Raw genomic sequence first — 18,567 nt, 5'->3', positions numbered from 1 at the left:
CAGTTTCTTATAAAACTAAACATCTCCTTATTATACAAGCTAACAATCAACACTTGTGTGATTTATACCAGATAAATGGAAATGAACATTCACAAAACATATGCATAGATATGCATTGAATCTATATTTATGACAGTCCCAAACTGCAAACATCCCAAATGTCTCTTAATGGACAATGGTTTAAACAAACTGTGGTATAACCATCGCATGGGCCACTACTCAGCCAACCTGTAAAGGCTACAAACTATATTGGTACATTTATATAATATTCTTGAAATGCCACCAGTACAGAAATAGAAAACTGATTAGTGTTAACCAGAGCTTAGGGACACGGAGGGTGTTGTTATAAAGAATAAGAGCTCCTTGCAGTCACGGTGCAGTTCTTTATACTAACCGTAGCAATGGTTATACAAATCTGTAGACGGGATGAAATTGCTGAGTTATACACACACACACCACAAATGCATGGATATAAGACTGGTGAAATCTGAATAAATTCTGTGGATTGCACCAATTTCAACTTCCTGGTTTTGATATTGTATTAGACTTTAACTTCGAAGGAAAAATTCAGGACTTAGATATTAGAGTTATTCCCATTGAGAAATGTTCAGAGGGATAGGAAGATGTACCTTCCTGTACATTTTTCCATTTCTTGTGACCTATAATTAATTCAAAATAAAAGTTTTAAGAGTTAAAAACTTACTAAATATCCAACAATGGTGAATTAAGAAACACCTACTCAATGAAATATATCACCATTAAAATGATGAGGAAAAAAACATGGAAAATTACTATAACGACTGAAAAATGTAGTCATTACAATCACATAAAATGTATTGTAAGTGAATGGACTAAAGGAAAATATATAAAAGGAAATTTAGCAGTTTAGAAAGGGAGAGGTAGAAATTAAGCAACTAACAACCCTGCTCTTTCGAAATGAAGCCTTCTTTCTTTATCCTGCCCTCAATCTGAAGTCAGCTTTCACAATAAACAGGCAAAGTTCAACAAAGATGAGATAAAAAGATGTGTCAGTGTATACTGGAAGGTCAGAAACAACCACAACCTGCAAACCCAGGTCTTGACCTCCCACACCAAGCCATGAACGCACTGGCTCACAGCAACAACCTTCAGAGGTGCCATCTGGAAGTCAATAACACGGAACTCATACTAGGTTCTGCCTACTAAGAGCATCAAAGGAACTATGTTTTGGGGGGATTTTTTTTAAAGATGTGGGGTACAATTCAAGACAAAGGAACTATGTTATACACACATTTTGCCTATTAACTACAAGATACAAAAGGAATCCTGTCATGATTTGTTAAAGTCATCCAGCATTAACACATCCCTGGGAAAAATAAGAAGATCAAACTAGGGAAGTACCAGGGAGAATCATTCAGATGGTTAAAATCAAGTTCTGGATCAGTCTTTTACCAAAAGCCACCAGTGGTGAGAATGCCATTCTTCATTCAGTCGGTTCTTCTCTGGACAGCAGGAGGGAGAAAGCATGTAATTGAAGTAAGTGTATGGGCTGAAATTCCTGACTTCCAGTCACCACATTCCTTCTAGTTCCTACCTAATTAAAGAAATGCAAACTGGTATTCATGCCCAGCAGGGAAGAGTCTTTCACAAGTGATCCAGGGGACCACATGTGGCCAACTCTTGAGCGGTTGGCTGCCTCAGACCCTGGGGGAGGTAGAGATGCAGTCTCCATTGTGAACAAGCACTGGAGCTTCTCAGTCAGAGCAGATGTCAGAAAATTGAGTCAGAAGAGCAAGAAAGGCAGCAGGATCTGAAGGCCCACCTAAGAAACTGCTGAGCAGCCTAACCCTGAAGGACCCCTCTGACCAGGTACAGCAGGACTGCAGAGAAGCCTTGCTGAATGTCTCAAGTGGCCCTGAAAAGTGGTTCCAGAGTCCTGACCCTGGGACCAGGACACAATCCTGCAGCTGCACTGGGCTTCCAATGCACAGCCCAGCGTACTGGAGGGAGAAGGGTTAAGAAGACCACATGTGCCCCTTATTATTGTATAAATCGGGTCACTCTTAAAAATGAAAAAAAGAGCACAATTAATAGCTGTGCCAGGACCTCCAGCATAAATCAGGACTGTCTTAGACCAAGATGTATGGTCACCCCACTGCAAACAGCTGCCCATGTCTTCCACTGAAGGAGGCTCTCTCTTTCAGATCTTTCTAAGATGTTGTACTCCTGACACACATCATCTTCTGCTCCATAAGATGCACTTTGGGCCCCCTCCTTACACCCATGAAGAGGCTTGCTGTCAAGTGTCAGGAAAAGTGTGAGGGTTTTAGTCAAGGTCTCTGAACTGCATCATGAAGCCCTTTTAATCTCAGAAATGATATCCTCAATTGTGAAGTAGGGAGTATAACTCCAGATGACTTCACTGAAAGACACAAAATCAACTTAGATGAGACCACCCAAGGCAAAGAGATTTGTTACTGATCACACACACACACACACACACACACACATGTACACACACGCACACACGTGCGCGCTTCAAGGTCAGTAAATGTGTACCCTCTTAGAAGCACAGTATCTCACACAGAGTAGGTCTTGGAAAATAACCCTGTGCTGAACTGACAGCATCAGCCGCTCCAGCTCTGTGGCCCTAGCCCACAAGCGCAGCCTCAGTTTCTCCAGGCTTTGCTATATGTCATGGGGCACATTCAGCTTGGGCCCCAAACCCTGCACAGCTGAGTCTTAGGGTTTGGGGAGGACCAATTTCCCTCAAAAGCCTCACCCCTGAGACCTACAAATTCCTGTGTGTTCCTCTCGTGCAGAGAGCTGATGAGCACAATGGGCAGAGATGTACACAGGGACCCCTGCAGCAGGCTCAGGGAAAAGGCAGGTGGCGGCTGACCCTGGCCCTCACCTGGTTATCCCTCATCCCTCAGGCAGCTCATGATGGTGACTGAACTGCCATCGAATTCCTGTCTCACATATTTATTACACAGCCACTTACAACCGTGTTGGCTCTGTGTTCGATGTCACAAAGATCAATAAGCTCATCCCCAAAAGCTGTGCTCTTGAGCATAATCAGTTTCAAGGCCCTTGGGGTGCAGGGGGTGGGGAGCTGCTCCGTGGGCTGGCCCAGTGCCACATGAGGAAAGACAGCCCCACCTAGGCCACCTTGGATGCAAAGCCATTCCCAGAAAACTCTGCTCACCACAGTACCTGGTTCTCTGCTTGAAATTCTGCTCAAAGTCTTGCACAGCAGTGGGACTTTGTCCTTCCACACTCTGCCATGGGAGCACTCCATCAAAGAAAAGGTAGATGTCAAATGCTGAAGGAAACCCATCAAGAAGCAATCGCCTGAAAACCCCAAGCCACAAGAGCCAAATTTACTTCTCTTTAGAAAGTAAAAGAAAAGGCTGAGGAAAGTAGAGCAGCCCAAGGAAGATCTGAATGTGAAGCCAACTCAGAAAGAAGGAGAAGGAGAGAGAAGTTATTCCACTTTTTAACTTGTAGAAAAATAAAACACAAGAGCACGAGCTCTTTCCAGATGCAACCAGAAGCAGGACCATATAAAGTCAGACTCTGGAGTCAGGCAGACCTAGCTGGGTGACTTTGGGCAACAGACTAAACTTCTCTGAGCACCTATGCTGAGAAATGTGGATGCTCATACTGACTTCATGAAGTCCAGGAAGAAGGAATGAAGCTACCAGGCCCTGGGCCTGGGCAAGTGCTCAGGAAAACAGGCTTGGCGTACCAGGAGCTGTAGGCAAGTGACCTGAGCTGGTGCATGAGAGAGCCAGGCCCTTTGCAGAAAGCATAGAATGAGCTCAGCAGTCAGTGAGCAACAGTCCACTCTGGTGTGGACACAGTTGCTCCAAGTTAGTCCAAGGCAAGCAGCTGGGCTCCCAGCAACCCACTAGGATGCTCAGGCACTTGTCCTATCTCTCTCCATTTTACTGAGATGCTGGAGGAAATAACAAAGCCAAACATGGCCACAGCAAGGAACTGGGAGGGATATGCCAACAGAGAACAGATAATCACTTCTGGACAAAATCACCTAGAGGGAATCCATTGTTAGCAAGTCAGAAGGAGAATATGAACAAACATTTCTACAGTTTTTCAAAGCAAAAAACAAAAACAAAAAAAATTATATCAAAGGGATCAGAGCCTCTCCCATCCCACTCAGCATCAAAGCCAAGACCTCCACAACTTGATCCACACCCCCCATTGTGCCTCTGACCTTCTCTCCGACTGCCAGCCTCTCCTCAGTTACCAATCCTCTTCAGCCACAGTGGCCCCTTCTGTTCCCAGGACAGGCCTGAATGACAAGTTCCTAACTCAGGGCTACTGAGAAAATACATATTTTATAAAGATAAAATCATGACACTTGCACAAGTACAAAATGAACATGTGTCAAAGACTGCTTTTAAGTCATTAATTAACAAGGGAACCAGTATAGTGTTAAAACCAACTCTGCAGAGCATTGAAAAGCAGGTATAAGCACAGGCAATCAGGACGCTGCTCTGAATCTGTCAACCCCAGAATAAGTTCACCAGACAAAACTTGTTCACTTCTCCACGGAATAGAATAAGTTCATACCCTGCCTTCCTCTGGACATCTGTCTTTTTTTTTTCTTCACTTTTCTCTCTCTCTTTTTCTCTGTTTTTCATTTCAAAGCCCTTCTCAAGTGTTCCTGACAGGCCCTCTGCACTGGCTGTTCTTCCGTCAAGAACACTCATCACCCTGAGATCACCAGACTTGCTTCTCATGGCCCTCTAACCATTCATGGTCTCACTCTGACTTCTGGCTCCCTTCTGCCTTTTTCTGGGAGTAGCTATACTCTGGCCCATGCCCTCTCCTCCTCTCTTCTCCTTCTCTTTCTCCAGAGGATGGGGGTTTGTGTCTGGCTGCATCCCTGCTGTCTCCTCAGCTCCTAGGACACTGTGTGATTATCCTGCAGGAGGCTTCACTAAATATTGGTTGAGTGAATGAACAAATTAAAAACAAACAGCATCAGCGGCTGGAGTGAGACAGTGGGGGGCGGGGAGGGAATAAGATGGACTGTTGGGAGGGTGATTTTGGAGATGCAAACATAGGTTGGCTGGCTCCACACACTTCTTGAAGACAGGCTGCTGCTCTTCCTCTCTCCAGCATGCATGATTTAGAAGCAGCAGATAAAGAAAAGGAATTTATTTCTTACAGTTATAGAGGTTGGAAGTGCAGGGTCAATGGGCTGGATCTGGTGAGGGCCTTCTTGTCAGTCGGGACTCCGCGGGTCCTGAGGTGGCACAGGGCACCACAGGGCAAGAGGGATGAGCCGATGGCTCAGGTCTCTCTTCCTCTTCCTATAAAGTCCCAGTCCCACTCTATGATAGCCCACTGACCCATTAATCCATGCATGAAAGAATCCATTCACAAAGGCAAGACTTCACGATCCATCACCTCTTAAAGGCCCTCTCAATACATGGGGATTAAATTTCAGCATGAGTTTTGGAGGGGATAAACAGTCAAACCATGGCAGCTACTGATGACCTTGCAGCAATGTCCTTGCCTCCCCTGCCCACCCCCAGAACCCAGCCATGGCTGCACTGTGGGCCTTTGAGTACCAGCAGGCCAATCTTAGCTAGGCCTCGGGATAACACAATTTCAAGAGCCACTGACTGTGACAACACTGAACATCAGAGATTCACTCCCTATGATGCCATTCCACGTGTGGACTGGCGGGATAACCATAATACACACCACACAGCCTATGCAGAACAAGTGCCACTCGCTAGGATGCAGAGCCAGTGAACTTTGCTAACTGCCCCCTCAGCTCTGTTTGAGAAAAACCTCACCCCACCTCGAGTCCTAGGATGCTTCTCCTTCCACCTGTATGGCTGCTATACTCCTCACCAGAAGCTGAGATTGAATCCACAATCAAGCCAAGGTGGAAATGACTGGGACCTGGTGGTGTGGCTCACCTGCATTGTAGCAGATCATGTTGACCATCCTCCCCACGCCAGAGGTCTTGAATGCTGCCTGCTACAGCATCTGCAACCCTTCACTTGATCCACACATGGGGCAGGCAAGCCAGAGGTGCCAGGGAGATGATGCCCTCCAGAAGCAGCTCTAATTCAGGATAATCAGTCTCCTCAGAACAACCCTGAAAGGTGCTATACACAAGTCTCCAGAGGTCTCCACTGGGAATAGGCTTCAGTTACCCACAGCACTACTTGCTTTTTAAAGCACTGCATGCTATATTGGCTTCCCTCCCTTCCCTGTCTCACTTCCCCTCCCCAAATTGTGTTTCCCAGGGTCACTTTCCAAATAAACTACATGCTCCAAAATCCTTATCCTGGGATGACTTCAAGGGAATAAATTCTACTTCATTGCAACTCATTGATTAGCACAATTAGGACCTTACAGGCTGGATCACTGCACCCAAGCATGTCCTGCAAACATCATCCCCTACTCAGGCTCTGCCACAGGGACAGGGAAACATGAGGAAAAAAAAGACTCAAGGCTGAAGATAATGTAGTCTTATAGAATCTGTGAAAAGGTATGGCTGACACTCCATGCTGTTCTAAACATTCAAGCCAACAGAAGCATCTTTAAATACCTTCATCAAAAAGGATTTCCATTATTGCTACAGTATTTTTGATCAAGCAACTCAAAATCAGAGAAGCCCAGCGAGGCCAAGGCAGTTGTCCATCTGCATGGTGCAAGGGCATCCAGGAAGTTACTGGGACTCAGACTTTTCTTCTGCAAGCCAACTGCTGATCCCAGCAAGGCCGTTAATGCCATCCAAAGGGGAAAATCGTGACAAGCCGTCCATAATAGCTACTCACTTTGGGTAAGATGATGTTCAGAAAAACCCTCATGCTGCAGGCTTAAAGTAAAGCAGAATAAAGCGATGAAAAAATGCCTGGGATCAGCACCAGACAGAGACACTTTTATGAGCGCCCATCCTCTCCTCAGAGCGACCCAGCCAGTTGGCTGGCAGCACCACAACTTGTTCCCTATCCATCAAGAAAATAAAGCAGACCATTCCTGAAATGATGCAGAGATGGCTGCTTTGCAGTGACCCCGCCTCTTCCTAGCACAAAAAATGCAATATATCTCAAAACCAATAGTGACTCACGTGTGGATTCCAATATCAAACCAGAGCGAGAGACAGGACGGACACATTTGCGAGGCTTCACTCTAGCTAAATCAATGCTTCTTTTAAAACTAGCTTACAGAGAAGGATGGCATTTAACCATTTCCTTAGGAAAAACCCCTCCACCCCACTCACACGTTCATAAGCCAACAGATGAGGGGACTGAGCAGAACGCATTATTTTGAGTACCTAGAGGTTAGCAGAAAGCGTTAAGCTCAATAGCTCTCAAAATCCCCAATAACAGAATATCAGAAGGTCAGGATCTTCCTAAGGTCAAGCCTATTTTTGCTACTTCCTGTGTCAATTTTTAGCCTCAGGTCCAGTGTAACATTTCTAGGTTGCCCTTATGAATCTCTCCCTTTCCTTTCTGTCTTCTCTGGCTGTTCTCAGCATCCCTGTTCCACACTGAGCCAGCCTCTCTGCTCCTCCTCCTAACAATTTCTGCATCCCCCACCTTCTGCATCCCCCACCTTCTGCATCCCCCACCTTCTGCATCCCATCTTTGTACAAAATGTCTTAAGTGCTCTACTAGGTGCCTCTAAGAGGTGGCAGACCCTAAGTGCCCCTTATGGGACCAGGAATGCCTTTCCAAATGACAGAGAAACACTCAGCACCCAGAGAGGAGGCATGTAAAGGTCCTGTATGGGAAAGAGGGGGCATCAACGAGCTGAAAACAAAGAGTGGGGCTGAGAGTAGACACAGCCATATGGCAGGGATGGACCAGTCTGCACACACAGCAGACGGGCAGTGTGTCTAGACAGCAAAGGAGGCTGACAAACATGGTGGAGACGACAAGATCGCATTCATCCTTGGAACCCCTCTCTTCTTCTGGTCTACTCACCTCCCTCACTGCCCCTTACAAGCACACATCGCTGAGTGGGCCTTCAGGATGAACACCTACTCTGGTCTTTCTGTTACCCCAAGTTGTCAATCTGACCTTTGCAGTTTCACCACTTTTTCCCTTCATGTGAACACCGGTCTCCCCAGAGCACTCCTTGGCTCCCCTCTTACCTGCAGGTCCTGGGGGGGGGGGCGGCGAATTCCCTCCCTTGACTCCAGGCTGGGCCCCCCTTGCCTATTCACAACAAAGAAAGTGCAGAAGGACTGTTCATGGTTCCCACACTAGTCCTTAAAAGGCCTGGCAGCCCCCACTTCCTTCTTCTAGTAGCACTCCTGGCCACCAAGCTGGGGGATAGCAGAAACTCATGGAAAAGGAAGAGGAAAACTGGGTGGCAGAGTTCACAGCCTCGGCTGAGTGGCTGAGCTCCCAGCCAGGGTTGGCATCTCCACTAGCCCAGCCCTGCCCACCATGGAACATACCCCTCAGCTGGCCAGCCTGGCTCAGCCCTAGCTCATAGTCATGTGACGTACACAACCAGCCACACAGGCCTGATCAGCCCACAGTATTGTGAGGAATAATGAGTTGTTTTTAGTAAGCCACAGAGGCCGGGGTAGTTTGTTCTGCAGCAGTAGATAAGTAACACAACATATATGACTGGCTTAAATATTCTCTGCAAACTGTTTATTCCATATTGTGTTCATGTTGACATGCGAGTCATATATTTATCAATTACTTCAGAAAGTACATCCCGTTTCTCAGAAAAAGCTAAAACAGAAAATGGACGCCACAGGGGAGTCTGAGAGATGTGGTCTATGGGCATAGGGAGAGGAAAGGAAGAGGAAGATTTTAGGTAAAACCCAAGGAGAGATGTGAGAGGGCCACCAGTTGGGACAGGCATGGTAGGGGAGGAGCATTATTCCTGAGGACTGGACCCTGGTGACATTTGTCAGGTAGAGGCTGCTATATCTTTGCTCCCTGAAATTCAATGACAACTAGGTAGTTTTTATTACCAGAGCATTGGAATCATCAAACATTTTATATTTTGGAGTTAAAAGTCCTACATATGAACCATATAAATGATCTCTTATAGCCTCATTGATAAGATTCCACTATATTTTTTAAAATTATTCTTGATTTCAAATAAAAATGATGAATTAAGTTTTTTTTTAAACTGAGAAACAAAAAACATTGATGTGTTTTCTAAATTGTTAAATTACTATCTTACTCTAAAGCAGAAACCCTCACCATCCTGCCTGTAAACACAGAGCTGCCATTATGGAATGGGTACTCCTTCCCGAGTACCAGGCTAAGTGTGCTACATACATCTACAACGTTGTCCTCCCAGTCTGTGAAGCTGGCATTTTCCCCCATTTTGAAAAGGAGACTAAAAAGTTATAGAGACAGCAAACACTATGGCTAAAATTAACACCCTTGACTTGTCAGACTTGTTCTATCCCAACCCTTTTCCCTTAAGCGGTCAGTTGTGCCACCCCTGCTATGAACTGAATTACGTCTCCCTCAAAATCCTAGGTTGAAGTCTTAACACTGGGTACATTGGAATGTGACTCTATTTGGAGACAGGGCCTTCAAAGAAGTGATTAAAGTAATATGTGGTCGTTAGGAGGACCCTACTCTCATCTGACTGGTCTCCTTATGAAAAGAGGACATTAGGGCACAGGCTAGCACAGAGGGACGATCACATGAAGACCGGGGTAGTTTGTTCTGCAGCAGTAGATAAGTAACACAAGGTGAGAAGGTGGCCATCTACCAGCCAAGGAGAGAGAGAAGAAACCAGTCCTGCTGACACCTTGATTTCAGACTTCTGACCTCCAGAATTGTGACAATACACTTCTGTTGTTAAAACCATCCAGTCTACGGTACTTTGTTGCATCAGCCCTTGCTGACTAATATAGCCCCCCAGGAAATACATCACCCAAAGTTCAGGCATGAAAATGTTGTGCTTGTTGAGCTGATTCTCAACAGGGGACTACTTACTCCTATTTTAGACATTTTTCAAAGCTCATTTTTCTGAACTAGTTTAAGACACAGAAAAGTGGCAGCAAATCAGAAGAGGATATTCTTCTAACAACAGGCCCAGTGACTCCAGTGAAATGTGACCACCAGCGGCAAAGACAGAAAAATAATTAAAGTCAACACTAAAAATGTCTTCTGGAAGGAGTCACTTAGGACAAACACATCTGCTTGTCCTGAGAAATCACTGAGTGATAACCAGGGGCAATGACAGAGGGGCTCACTGCTCCCTGCATTAGAAAAGCCTGGGCTTTCTTTTCCCTCCATCTGGAACCAAAGGTAGCAATGATCATTAGGAGATGACTTCCTCTTATATTACACTGCTTATCAGATCTGAGACACTATGAGGAAGAAATGTTCTGGGATCTTTTATTTAACTACATACTTGAATACAAAATTGTACTGCTTCTAGAAATTTACCCTGCCTCAATAACCTGCCTTTTAGGCTTCTGGTCTGCAAGCTAGACTCTTGGTTCACTGCTGAGTTACTTAATTCCTGAACTCAGGAGAATGACTATTAGAACTAAGGTATGCATTCTGCACACAGCTAGAGTTGATAGCACTCACACAAGCAGCCACCTGCACCCACCTTTGCTGCAGAACTTCAACACACAACCGAAAATATATCAGATGAGGATGTGGGACCAAACCACGGACTCCAGCCATGCATCCCATGGGCCAGCACCTTCTTCTGTTGGTCATAACTGTTGCCACTCAGGGACCAGAGATATTGCCTTATGCAAGAACACTGCATGAATCAATGCACATAGAAACAGTGCTAGGTGCCAAGAACCCACAACCCCATGGACATGGCGATCCCTGCTAGCCAAAGTGTGACTGTGTGCATGCCAAACTGGAATATACTGGCAGAGGGGAACAGAGCTGCTTCTCAAAGGCCCAGCCACTTAGAAAGTCACTTGGAGAAAAGTGACCCAAATTACAGAGAATGTATACAGCATTTTTACAAAATACTCAAATATACTTGCTTACTACATGTATGCAAGCATAAAAATCATTCTTTCTCCTGTTCAATGTGCTTACCTGTTATATAGGAGAATGTCTGGCTTCCAAATCTGGCCATCTGGGAAACGAACCGTCTTCACACCCGGATATTCTGACATATTCCATTGCAAATAGTGATCTGTCCAAGACTGACACACACAGACAATGACATTAGCAGTACTTTGCTTCCTGGCCTACTAATATTTTTTGCAAGAGATTATTAAGTAAGTGCAAAGCCCAAAAGCACTCCAGACAAATACACAGCTGAATTGCGATATATAAAGTATAAAGAAAATGGGAGTTCAATCATCTCTTCCAAAATTACTGTGAAGAGCATTAAAATCACAGCTAAGGTCCTGCTGTCACCATGAATACATTAAGATGGTAGCATTAAAGTTAATCCCAACCCTTTGAGTGCCCCTGATCCTTCACTTTCTACAGTGGATGAGTTACATTTAGCCAAATGAATAACTGTTCTGCTTTCAAAGTTTTCACTGTAAGAACACTTTGAAAGAAGAAATTTACTTATTCACTTGGAATAAGAACTAGGCTTCAGAAATTTAGAATATTTATTCCATAAAACAATACTGTGCGGGTACATGGAACCTCTCAGAAACTTCTAAGGGAATGTGTTCAGATGTGAATTCTTATTTTATTTCAGGGCTAGTACTTCTGTCACCACAGCCCTACAACGCAAACACAGGGCCAGGGGGTGAAACACTGCATCAGGACCTAAAGATGCAGGAAAGAGCTCAGGACGTACTCACACAAGCCAGGCTTAATTGAGGCGAGTGGGTGACTTTTGTCAGGGACTCTGTGCCGGGGGTCCTCCCCTTCAGGACCATGTGCTTGCAGCCCTTCCTGAGGCCCATAAACTCTGCAGTTTATGCAGGACCCCACCTGCAGCTGCTAGGCAACCAGTTCCACCCTGCCAAAGTCTCAGGGCTGAAGAGTGTGGACTCAGAAGCTCCTGCAAGGGTACCATTATCAGGCCCCCAACCAGCATCCAGTCCCCAGGGACCACCCACACTCCACTCTGTAGCTCAGACTTTCTAAGATTAAGAAAGGCACGTGATACACCCTCAGCTGGTATCAGGATGGCTCCAAATGAATTGTTATTTCTACAGCAAAGCATGCATATCTAAACTAAGTGAGACACATAAATGTCTCAATCACACATCAATTTCAATTTTTAGACCAAGCGAGTTAAATTCAAAGTTACAGAAACATCATCAAGGGAGAGGGAAAACAATTAGTATTCAGAGCTGTTGAGATTTGAGAACAGCAGATGAAGGGATGTGGGCCCACAGCTATTGATACTGGCAACCAGGAGTCAAAGCACACATCCAGAGATCTGAGTATCTTCTGGGGAGAGCAGGCAGTATCAGGAAAGGCTGTCCCAGGTCTGGAAGTATTTGAAGTCAGAGGAGAAGGGCTGTCCAGTTGAGTAACATCATCTTATGGCCAGAGGCATCCAAGAATGAGGATGCACCAATGAATAACATGCAAAAGTAGTATCTGGAGAATTTAGGATTGAGATTCACCCTGCTGGAGTCTCTAAATGAGACAGAGGTAATAGGGCAGGGGGAGACAGGAGGCAGCACTGAGGAAGGGCAGGTCTTGTCCAAGTTGTTTTCCAGGAATGCCTGGGTGCCAGCCAAGCCCTGCTTGCTGCAGCCTGCTCAGTCTTGGCACCACCCTCCCTGTGCTCCCTATCACTTTTTTCCCTTGTCCTGGGCATAAAGTCTTTCCACAACCTACACCTGTGCTTTCTTTGCCACCATCTTGCATCTCACCCTGGGATGTTTCCCCAGGTGGGTCACTATCACAGAGTCAGTCACATTCACCATTGTTACCATGCTGATTAGGGTCACAGGGTTACATGAGCTGCCCTAGTAAGGAATGTCCCTTCTTCCCCACCTGCTGGCCAGAGAAGGAGGGGAGGCAGAAAATGGGAGTGCTTGGTCAGCCAAACCTCTACACATTGCCTCTCCAACATCCCAGCTGTGTGTACCATGGGTGCATCCCCTGCCACAGCCAAGTCACAGCCATTCTGCTCACTCAGTGTCCTATATATGCCCATACTCCCTGAAGTCCAGGGGAGTCACTGTGATGACTGTCCTATTTACAAGAGGAGACTGAGGTTCAGAGAGCTAGACCTTTTTAGTCAGTCACTGAGTCAGGACTACTTGACTTCAAGCAAAAGTGATCTCTGAGCTCTATCAGAGGCAGTTCTTCCAGCCCAAACCCCTGAAGTTGCCACCTGTTTACTCACTGCTCTCCTTTACTGCAACGCCAAGCCGAGCCCCAGGGCAAGAAGGGGGAACTGCAGGGAGCTTAAGAATCAGTCAGAGGTGGGTTTGTACCAAGGCTCTGGAGGAGACCAGATGTGTGAGCCTGAGTAGGTAAGTCGCCCTCTCTGAGCTGCAGTTTGCTCATATGTGCCCTATCTCGTAGGATGAGATGAGATCACGTGTGCAGCAGCAGGCAAAAGTCACCAGGCCTAGTAAGCAATCAAAAAAATGATGACTTGGAAAAAAAAAAGAGAAGGAAGGATTCTCCCATTTTACAGAATCCTACTAGACAAGGGAGCTGTAGCTAATATAATCTAGCTGCAGCCAATGGTGAAGAAAAATGAATGCCACCGTGGGGTTGGGAGCTAGAGCAGAAACAACCCCTGCATGCCCTGGAGTAGGGTCAGGGCTCAGGAGCTCAGCCTGCCAACGACCTTCCCACAGGCTCCCATGAAGGTTTCCTAAGAGTGGATATAGAGCAAGCCCCTAAAAAAAACCCCAAAAAACCTTTTCTAGAAAAAAAGTTGTCATTTCTCTCAAAGCACTCACTTCCTAGGCCCCTTGGGAGCAGGGCACAGGACAAAATCTCTGTAGGTAGCACCTGGCATGCGTTCCACAGAGTAGGCACCTAAACAGATGCATCAGTGAACCCAGACATGCCAATATGCTCAGATTTTCACATTTAGAAGTCTGTGCTTTTCCTTCTCTCCCTATGTCCATGTGATTTTTTCTCACTAAATCTTCAAGAGAAGAATGTGTGGGCTTTTAAGGAGGACTGAGCCATTGATCCAAAATGCACCTTAGGAATCCCAATCCTTCCATGTCTCTGACACCTGGGCCCCATTAGAGCTGCCCTGAGCCCACAGGACGTTGTTTAAATGTGTATAAATGCACACTGGCATGGAGACATCAAGGGAGAGCAGGGTGAGAGGGGAGCCACAGGGGAAGGGAGGGAGGGAGGAAAAGTAAAGGTTGTCTTTGCTTTTGGAAAAATAAGTATGGTATAATAAGAAAACATATTTGGTTGTTCTGGCACAAAGCTCCTAGAACCCTAGGAATTTCCTGAGTAATAGGAGTGTCTTTTGTTATTCATATAAAGCCCCTTTTGATCACACCTGAGTTTATGCTAATGAGGTGACTTGACTTTGGGACCCTAGATAGCTCCAGATTGGGGACTTGTCACCAGAAAGAAGAACTTTCAGTCCCACCTACCACCAACCTCTAGGGAGTGTCCAGGAAGAGGGCTGAGATTAGGTTATAAAAACCCTGGGTGAAGCGTCAAGGTGCTGGGAAGGTGGCCTACTGAGGAGAGAACACAGAGGCTCTGTGCCCCCAGCATGCCCTCATACCATGCCCTACATATCTCTTCCATATGGTTGTTCCTGAGTTGTAACCTTTAGAATACACTAGCAAACATGTATATTCCTGTGTTCTGTGTGCCATCCTAGAAAAATATTAAAACTAGAGGGGGGCACATGGAAACCCCCAAATTTGCAGTCAGCAGTGTCAAAGTGTGGATAACCTGAGCACCCCAGTAGGGGCATCTTATGGGCCTGAGCCCTTCAACATGTGGGATGTGATGCTTGAGCACTCCAGGTAGATACCATTAGAGTCAAACTGAATCGCTGAACACCCAGTTGCTGTTGCTGGTGTTGGAATTGTTGAACTGAATTGTTGAACACCCAATACCGTTTGTTGGGGTTGGAAAAACATCACGCATTTGATGTATGTCAGAAAACATCACAAATACTTTTTGAAAATTCTTCCAGTCAACGATTTTGATCTCAGGAGAGAAAAGTGAGCCTCCTTTCATCCCTTGCCCTGAGATTTTTTTTCCCTCAGTGAGACAATGATTGGAACATCACTCTTGACCTTGAGATGCTATCATGGCCCCAAGAAGCCACTGGCTGACAGCTCTGTGAGCAGAAAGTATGGCATATCTATGTGTCAGAGATGAAGTAATAATGAGTACAGGAATTCAAAAAGTAAACATTTTAGACATAAATACGGTCTACAATCTAATATTCTATGATATGAATGCTATTAGTACCAGAATCAGAATTAGGGGGTTGAAAATAGAAACTGACATAAGAAGGGCAGGAAACCTAAAGCAAGAAGAATGGTCAAGATTCCAAAATAAGAGAAGACAGCTTTTTAAAAAGCAAATGCAAGTCTCTAGATGGCTCAAATGTCTCTTCAGAAACTAAAATGGTTTCTGTCATGCCTTCTCATAGATTAAATCAGATTATGTCTGACAGGCCTCCCAAAGTGATAAAACGAACCTGCAAGGAAAACACACCAACTGCTTCCTCCTAGGAATTGAAGAGGTAAACAGATTGACAACTTTCTATTCCTTCAGGTTATCCAAATCATCTGAAAGTCCTACAAAATCAAGGTCAACTGGGAGAAAGAATAACAAAACCAACAAACTGTAGGTCAAAGAGTTTTTTTTTTATTAACCTTTCTACCTTTTTTATTTTGAATATATGGAAACTCTATCATTTATAGAAGATTGACCTCAGAGTTTAAATACCCTGAAGAAAAGATTCGGTGGATTCAGGTTTTCAGAACAGGAATTCAGCAATAGGAAACGCTGGGAGAGAAAAACCCATGTGGGAAATAAAAAAGCCATCTGCATGGCTCTTTCTGCCTCAAGTCCCTCTGTTCGCTCTCCATCGGGACCCTGGCTCAGTATTGCGATTCACTTGGTATATGTTCATTATTAACACTGAGTCAGGCCTGCCCTGGTGACACCAGACCTCCCATGTCCATGCTGTGGCTGCATAAAAGCACCAAGACTTCTGGACTGGAACACTGGGCACAGGCAGGGGTCACAGAGGCACAGATTTGGGTTAGATGACTGTTAAGGTTTGTTTTAAACCCCAAATGCTTGTGATTCCTTAAGAATTCAGGTGGATCCTGCGCCTTGGGAGGCTGAGGTGAGTGGATTGCCTGAGCCCGCGGGTTTGAGACCCGCCTGGGCAACTTGGTGAGACCTCATCTCTACAATAAATCAAAAAAATTAACCGGACGTGGTAGCGCGCACCTGTAGTTCCAGCTACTTGGAAGGCTGAGGCGGAAGGATCACCGGAGCCCAGCAGGTTGAGGCTGCCGTGGCCGGGAGCGGCCACTGCACTCCAGTCTGGGTGACAGAGTGAGACTCCAACTCAAAAAAAATAAAAATAAAAATAAAAATAATTTTTTAAATAAAATAAATAAATAAAAATTTTTAAAAAAGAATTCAGGTGGGGACAGTGTTACAACTGCTACAACAAATGCTTTCCAGATAAACGTTATCAGCCAGCTTTATAAGGGCATGTGCTATATATAAGGCATTCAGCATGTTTTGCACATGGTACATGTGTGAAAATAAGTATCAATTAATGATGAAACACCCACTATGTCAGTGCTCCCAGATTCTCACATTTAGAAGACTCTGCCTTCTCTTCCATTTCTGTAAAGCCAAGATTTCTCCCCCCTGTGATTTTCACTGTCTGACCACCAGCCTGGCTCCTGCGATAGCTCTGGGGAACTACTTGGCCTTGCTATTTCAGCCTTTCTTCTTTTTCTCTTCTACATGTATTAATTAGACAGCCTGACTGTAAATGGTTTAAAAGTGGAAACTGGGTATCATACTTTCGGCATCCCCTTATGTGACCAATGCCTGGCACATAGCAGTTTCCTCCAAAAGATCTGTTGATCTTTTGGACAAACGAGGTTAAAAGGTGAGATTTCAAACAAAAAAAGCTGCAGGTGTTTCTGCAAATATAAGCTTTGATTAGAAATAAGTTGTGCTTGACAGAAATTTAGAGGTCTCTGGTGACATCCTCCAAAGCAAGGATGTTTATTTATGGAGAATCTAAACTCAAGACAATAAGTAATAATCCAGTTGTATTTTTTCCTGGAAACCAACACCCTTTTAAAAATTGCCAAATCATATACAATGCTGAAGACCGAACATTCACTGAGGGCTATAGGAGGTGGGTGCCAGGAACAGAGACCTGCCTATTACGCGTTTCTCTCACAAAAATGTCATCAGCAGCTCTGCTCCTTAGAGAGCAGGAGAAACACGTTTCCAAATAAAAAGGAAGCATCCACATCATCCCCCAAATTTTTAAGAGTTTTACCTTGTACAGCACTAAAGTGTTCCACTGTTATTTAGGAGTTGACTAGATTTTGTATCATATCATCTAAGTCTCTCTTCAGTTTACCATGAGTTTTTGTTTCATCCACTCATTCAACAAAAGTTATTCAGTGCCTGCTACAAATGAGGCAGTGGGCTAGGAGCTGGGGGTACATCAGTGAACAAATCCACCTGGAGCCCTGCCCACCTTCTTATGGGGGAGACTGACTTAAACCCAATGAACAAATAGACAAGTGAACACAAAGTAGGTCACACAGTGAGAAGCGCTTTGGGAGAAAGAGAACAGAGTAGGTTGGAAGTAGGAGGTAAGAGTTTAGGGCAGTACATAGGAGCTAGGGGGAGACTTCACTGAAAAAGTGATCTTTAGGAAGAGACCAAAGAGAAGGAAGGGAGCAAATCAAGTGGTTCTTGGGGAAAGAGCCTTCCAGGCAGAGAGAGTGGCAAGTGAAAGGCCCTGAGGTGGGCATGTGTTCAGGTGGTGTGTTTGTCACCAGATATCAGGTGAGCACTGAGCACAGCCAGGAATAAGAGAGTAGAGGGGATGGAGGACAAAAGAGGCACCAGTCAGAAAGGGAATCAGAAGCCACTTCATGGATTTTTAACTCCTATGCTGCCCAGGGAGACAGGAGCCCCTGGTGGGACCTGCACCAAGGAGGCATGTGACTGAACCTTTCTTTCATCTTATTAAGATCACGGTTGCTACATGGAAAACAGACACTGTCAGAAGATGTGAGGGCTGAGTCAGGAAAGCTGGCTAGGAGACTCCCTAAGGATGGAGGTGAGTGATGACACGGGTCTAGACCAGGGTGAAAGCACTGGGGTTGAACCAAGTGGTTAGATCCTGAATCAGTTTTGAAGGTTGAGCTGCCAGAATTTGCTGATGTATCAGATGTGAAGTGTGCAAAAGTTAAGGATGACTCTGAGGTTTCTGGTCTGAGAGAATGGATACATGGCTTTACCATTTATCCAGACTAAAAAGACGATGGGAGGGGTAAGAATGAGAATGACCAACAGGCACTGCTTTGATGCTAGAACTTTTGGGGGAAACTTTTTTTTTTTTGAGTTGGAGTCTTACTCCATTGCCCAGACTGGAGTGCAGTGGCCACTCCTGGCCACCGCAGCCTTGACCTGCTGGGCT

General features: G+C 45.3%; 1 protein-coding gene across 2 annotated transcripts in view; it reads right to left on the bottom strand.

The window, feature by feature from the left end:
• Positions 1–18,567, bottom strand: part of CHRNA7 (cholinergic receptor nicotinic alpha 7 subunit) — a 55,746-nt gene that overhangs the window by 35,009 nt on the left and 2,170 nt on the right. The window contains exon 2 of one of the 2 annotated variants that reach the window (XM_008058485.1): positions 11,031–11,140. In XM_008058485.1, coding sequence (XP_008056676.1) covers positions 11,031–11,140 — 110 coding nt within the window. The remainder of the gene's footprint in view (positions 1–11,030; positions 11,141–18,567) is intronic. The other variant, XM_021712562.1, reaches the window with a different exon arrangement.

This window comes from Carlito syrichta, unplaced genomic scaffold (genome assembly GCF_000164805.1).
Source record: "Carlito syrichta isolate Samal-C Ts95f unplaced genomic scaffold, Tarsius_syrichta-2.0.1 Scaffold303363, whole genome shotgun sequence".
NCBI classification, from domain to species: domain Eukaryota; kingdom Metazoa; phylum Chordata; class Mammalia; order Primates; family Tarsiidae; genus Carlito; species Carlito syrichta.
Note: the sequence above shows the minus strand (reverse complement) of the source record. Positions and strands in the feature narration are given on the sequence as shown.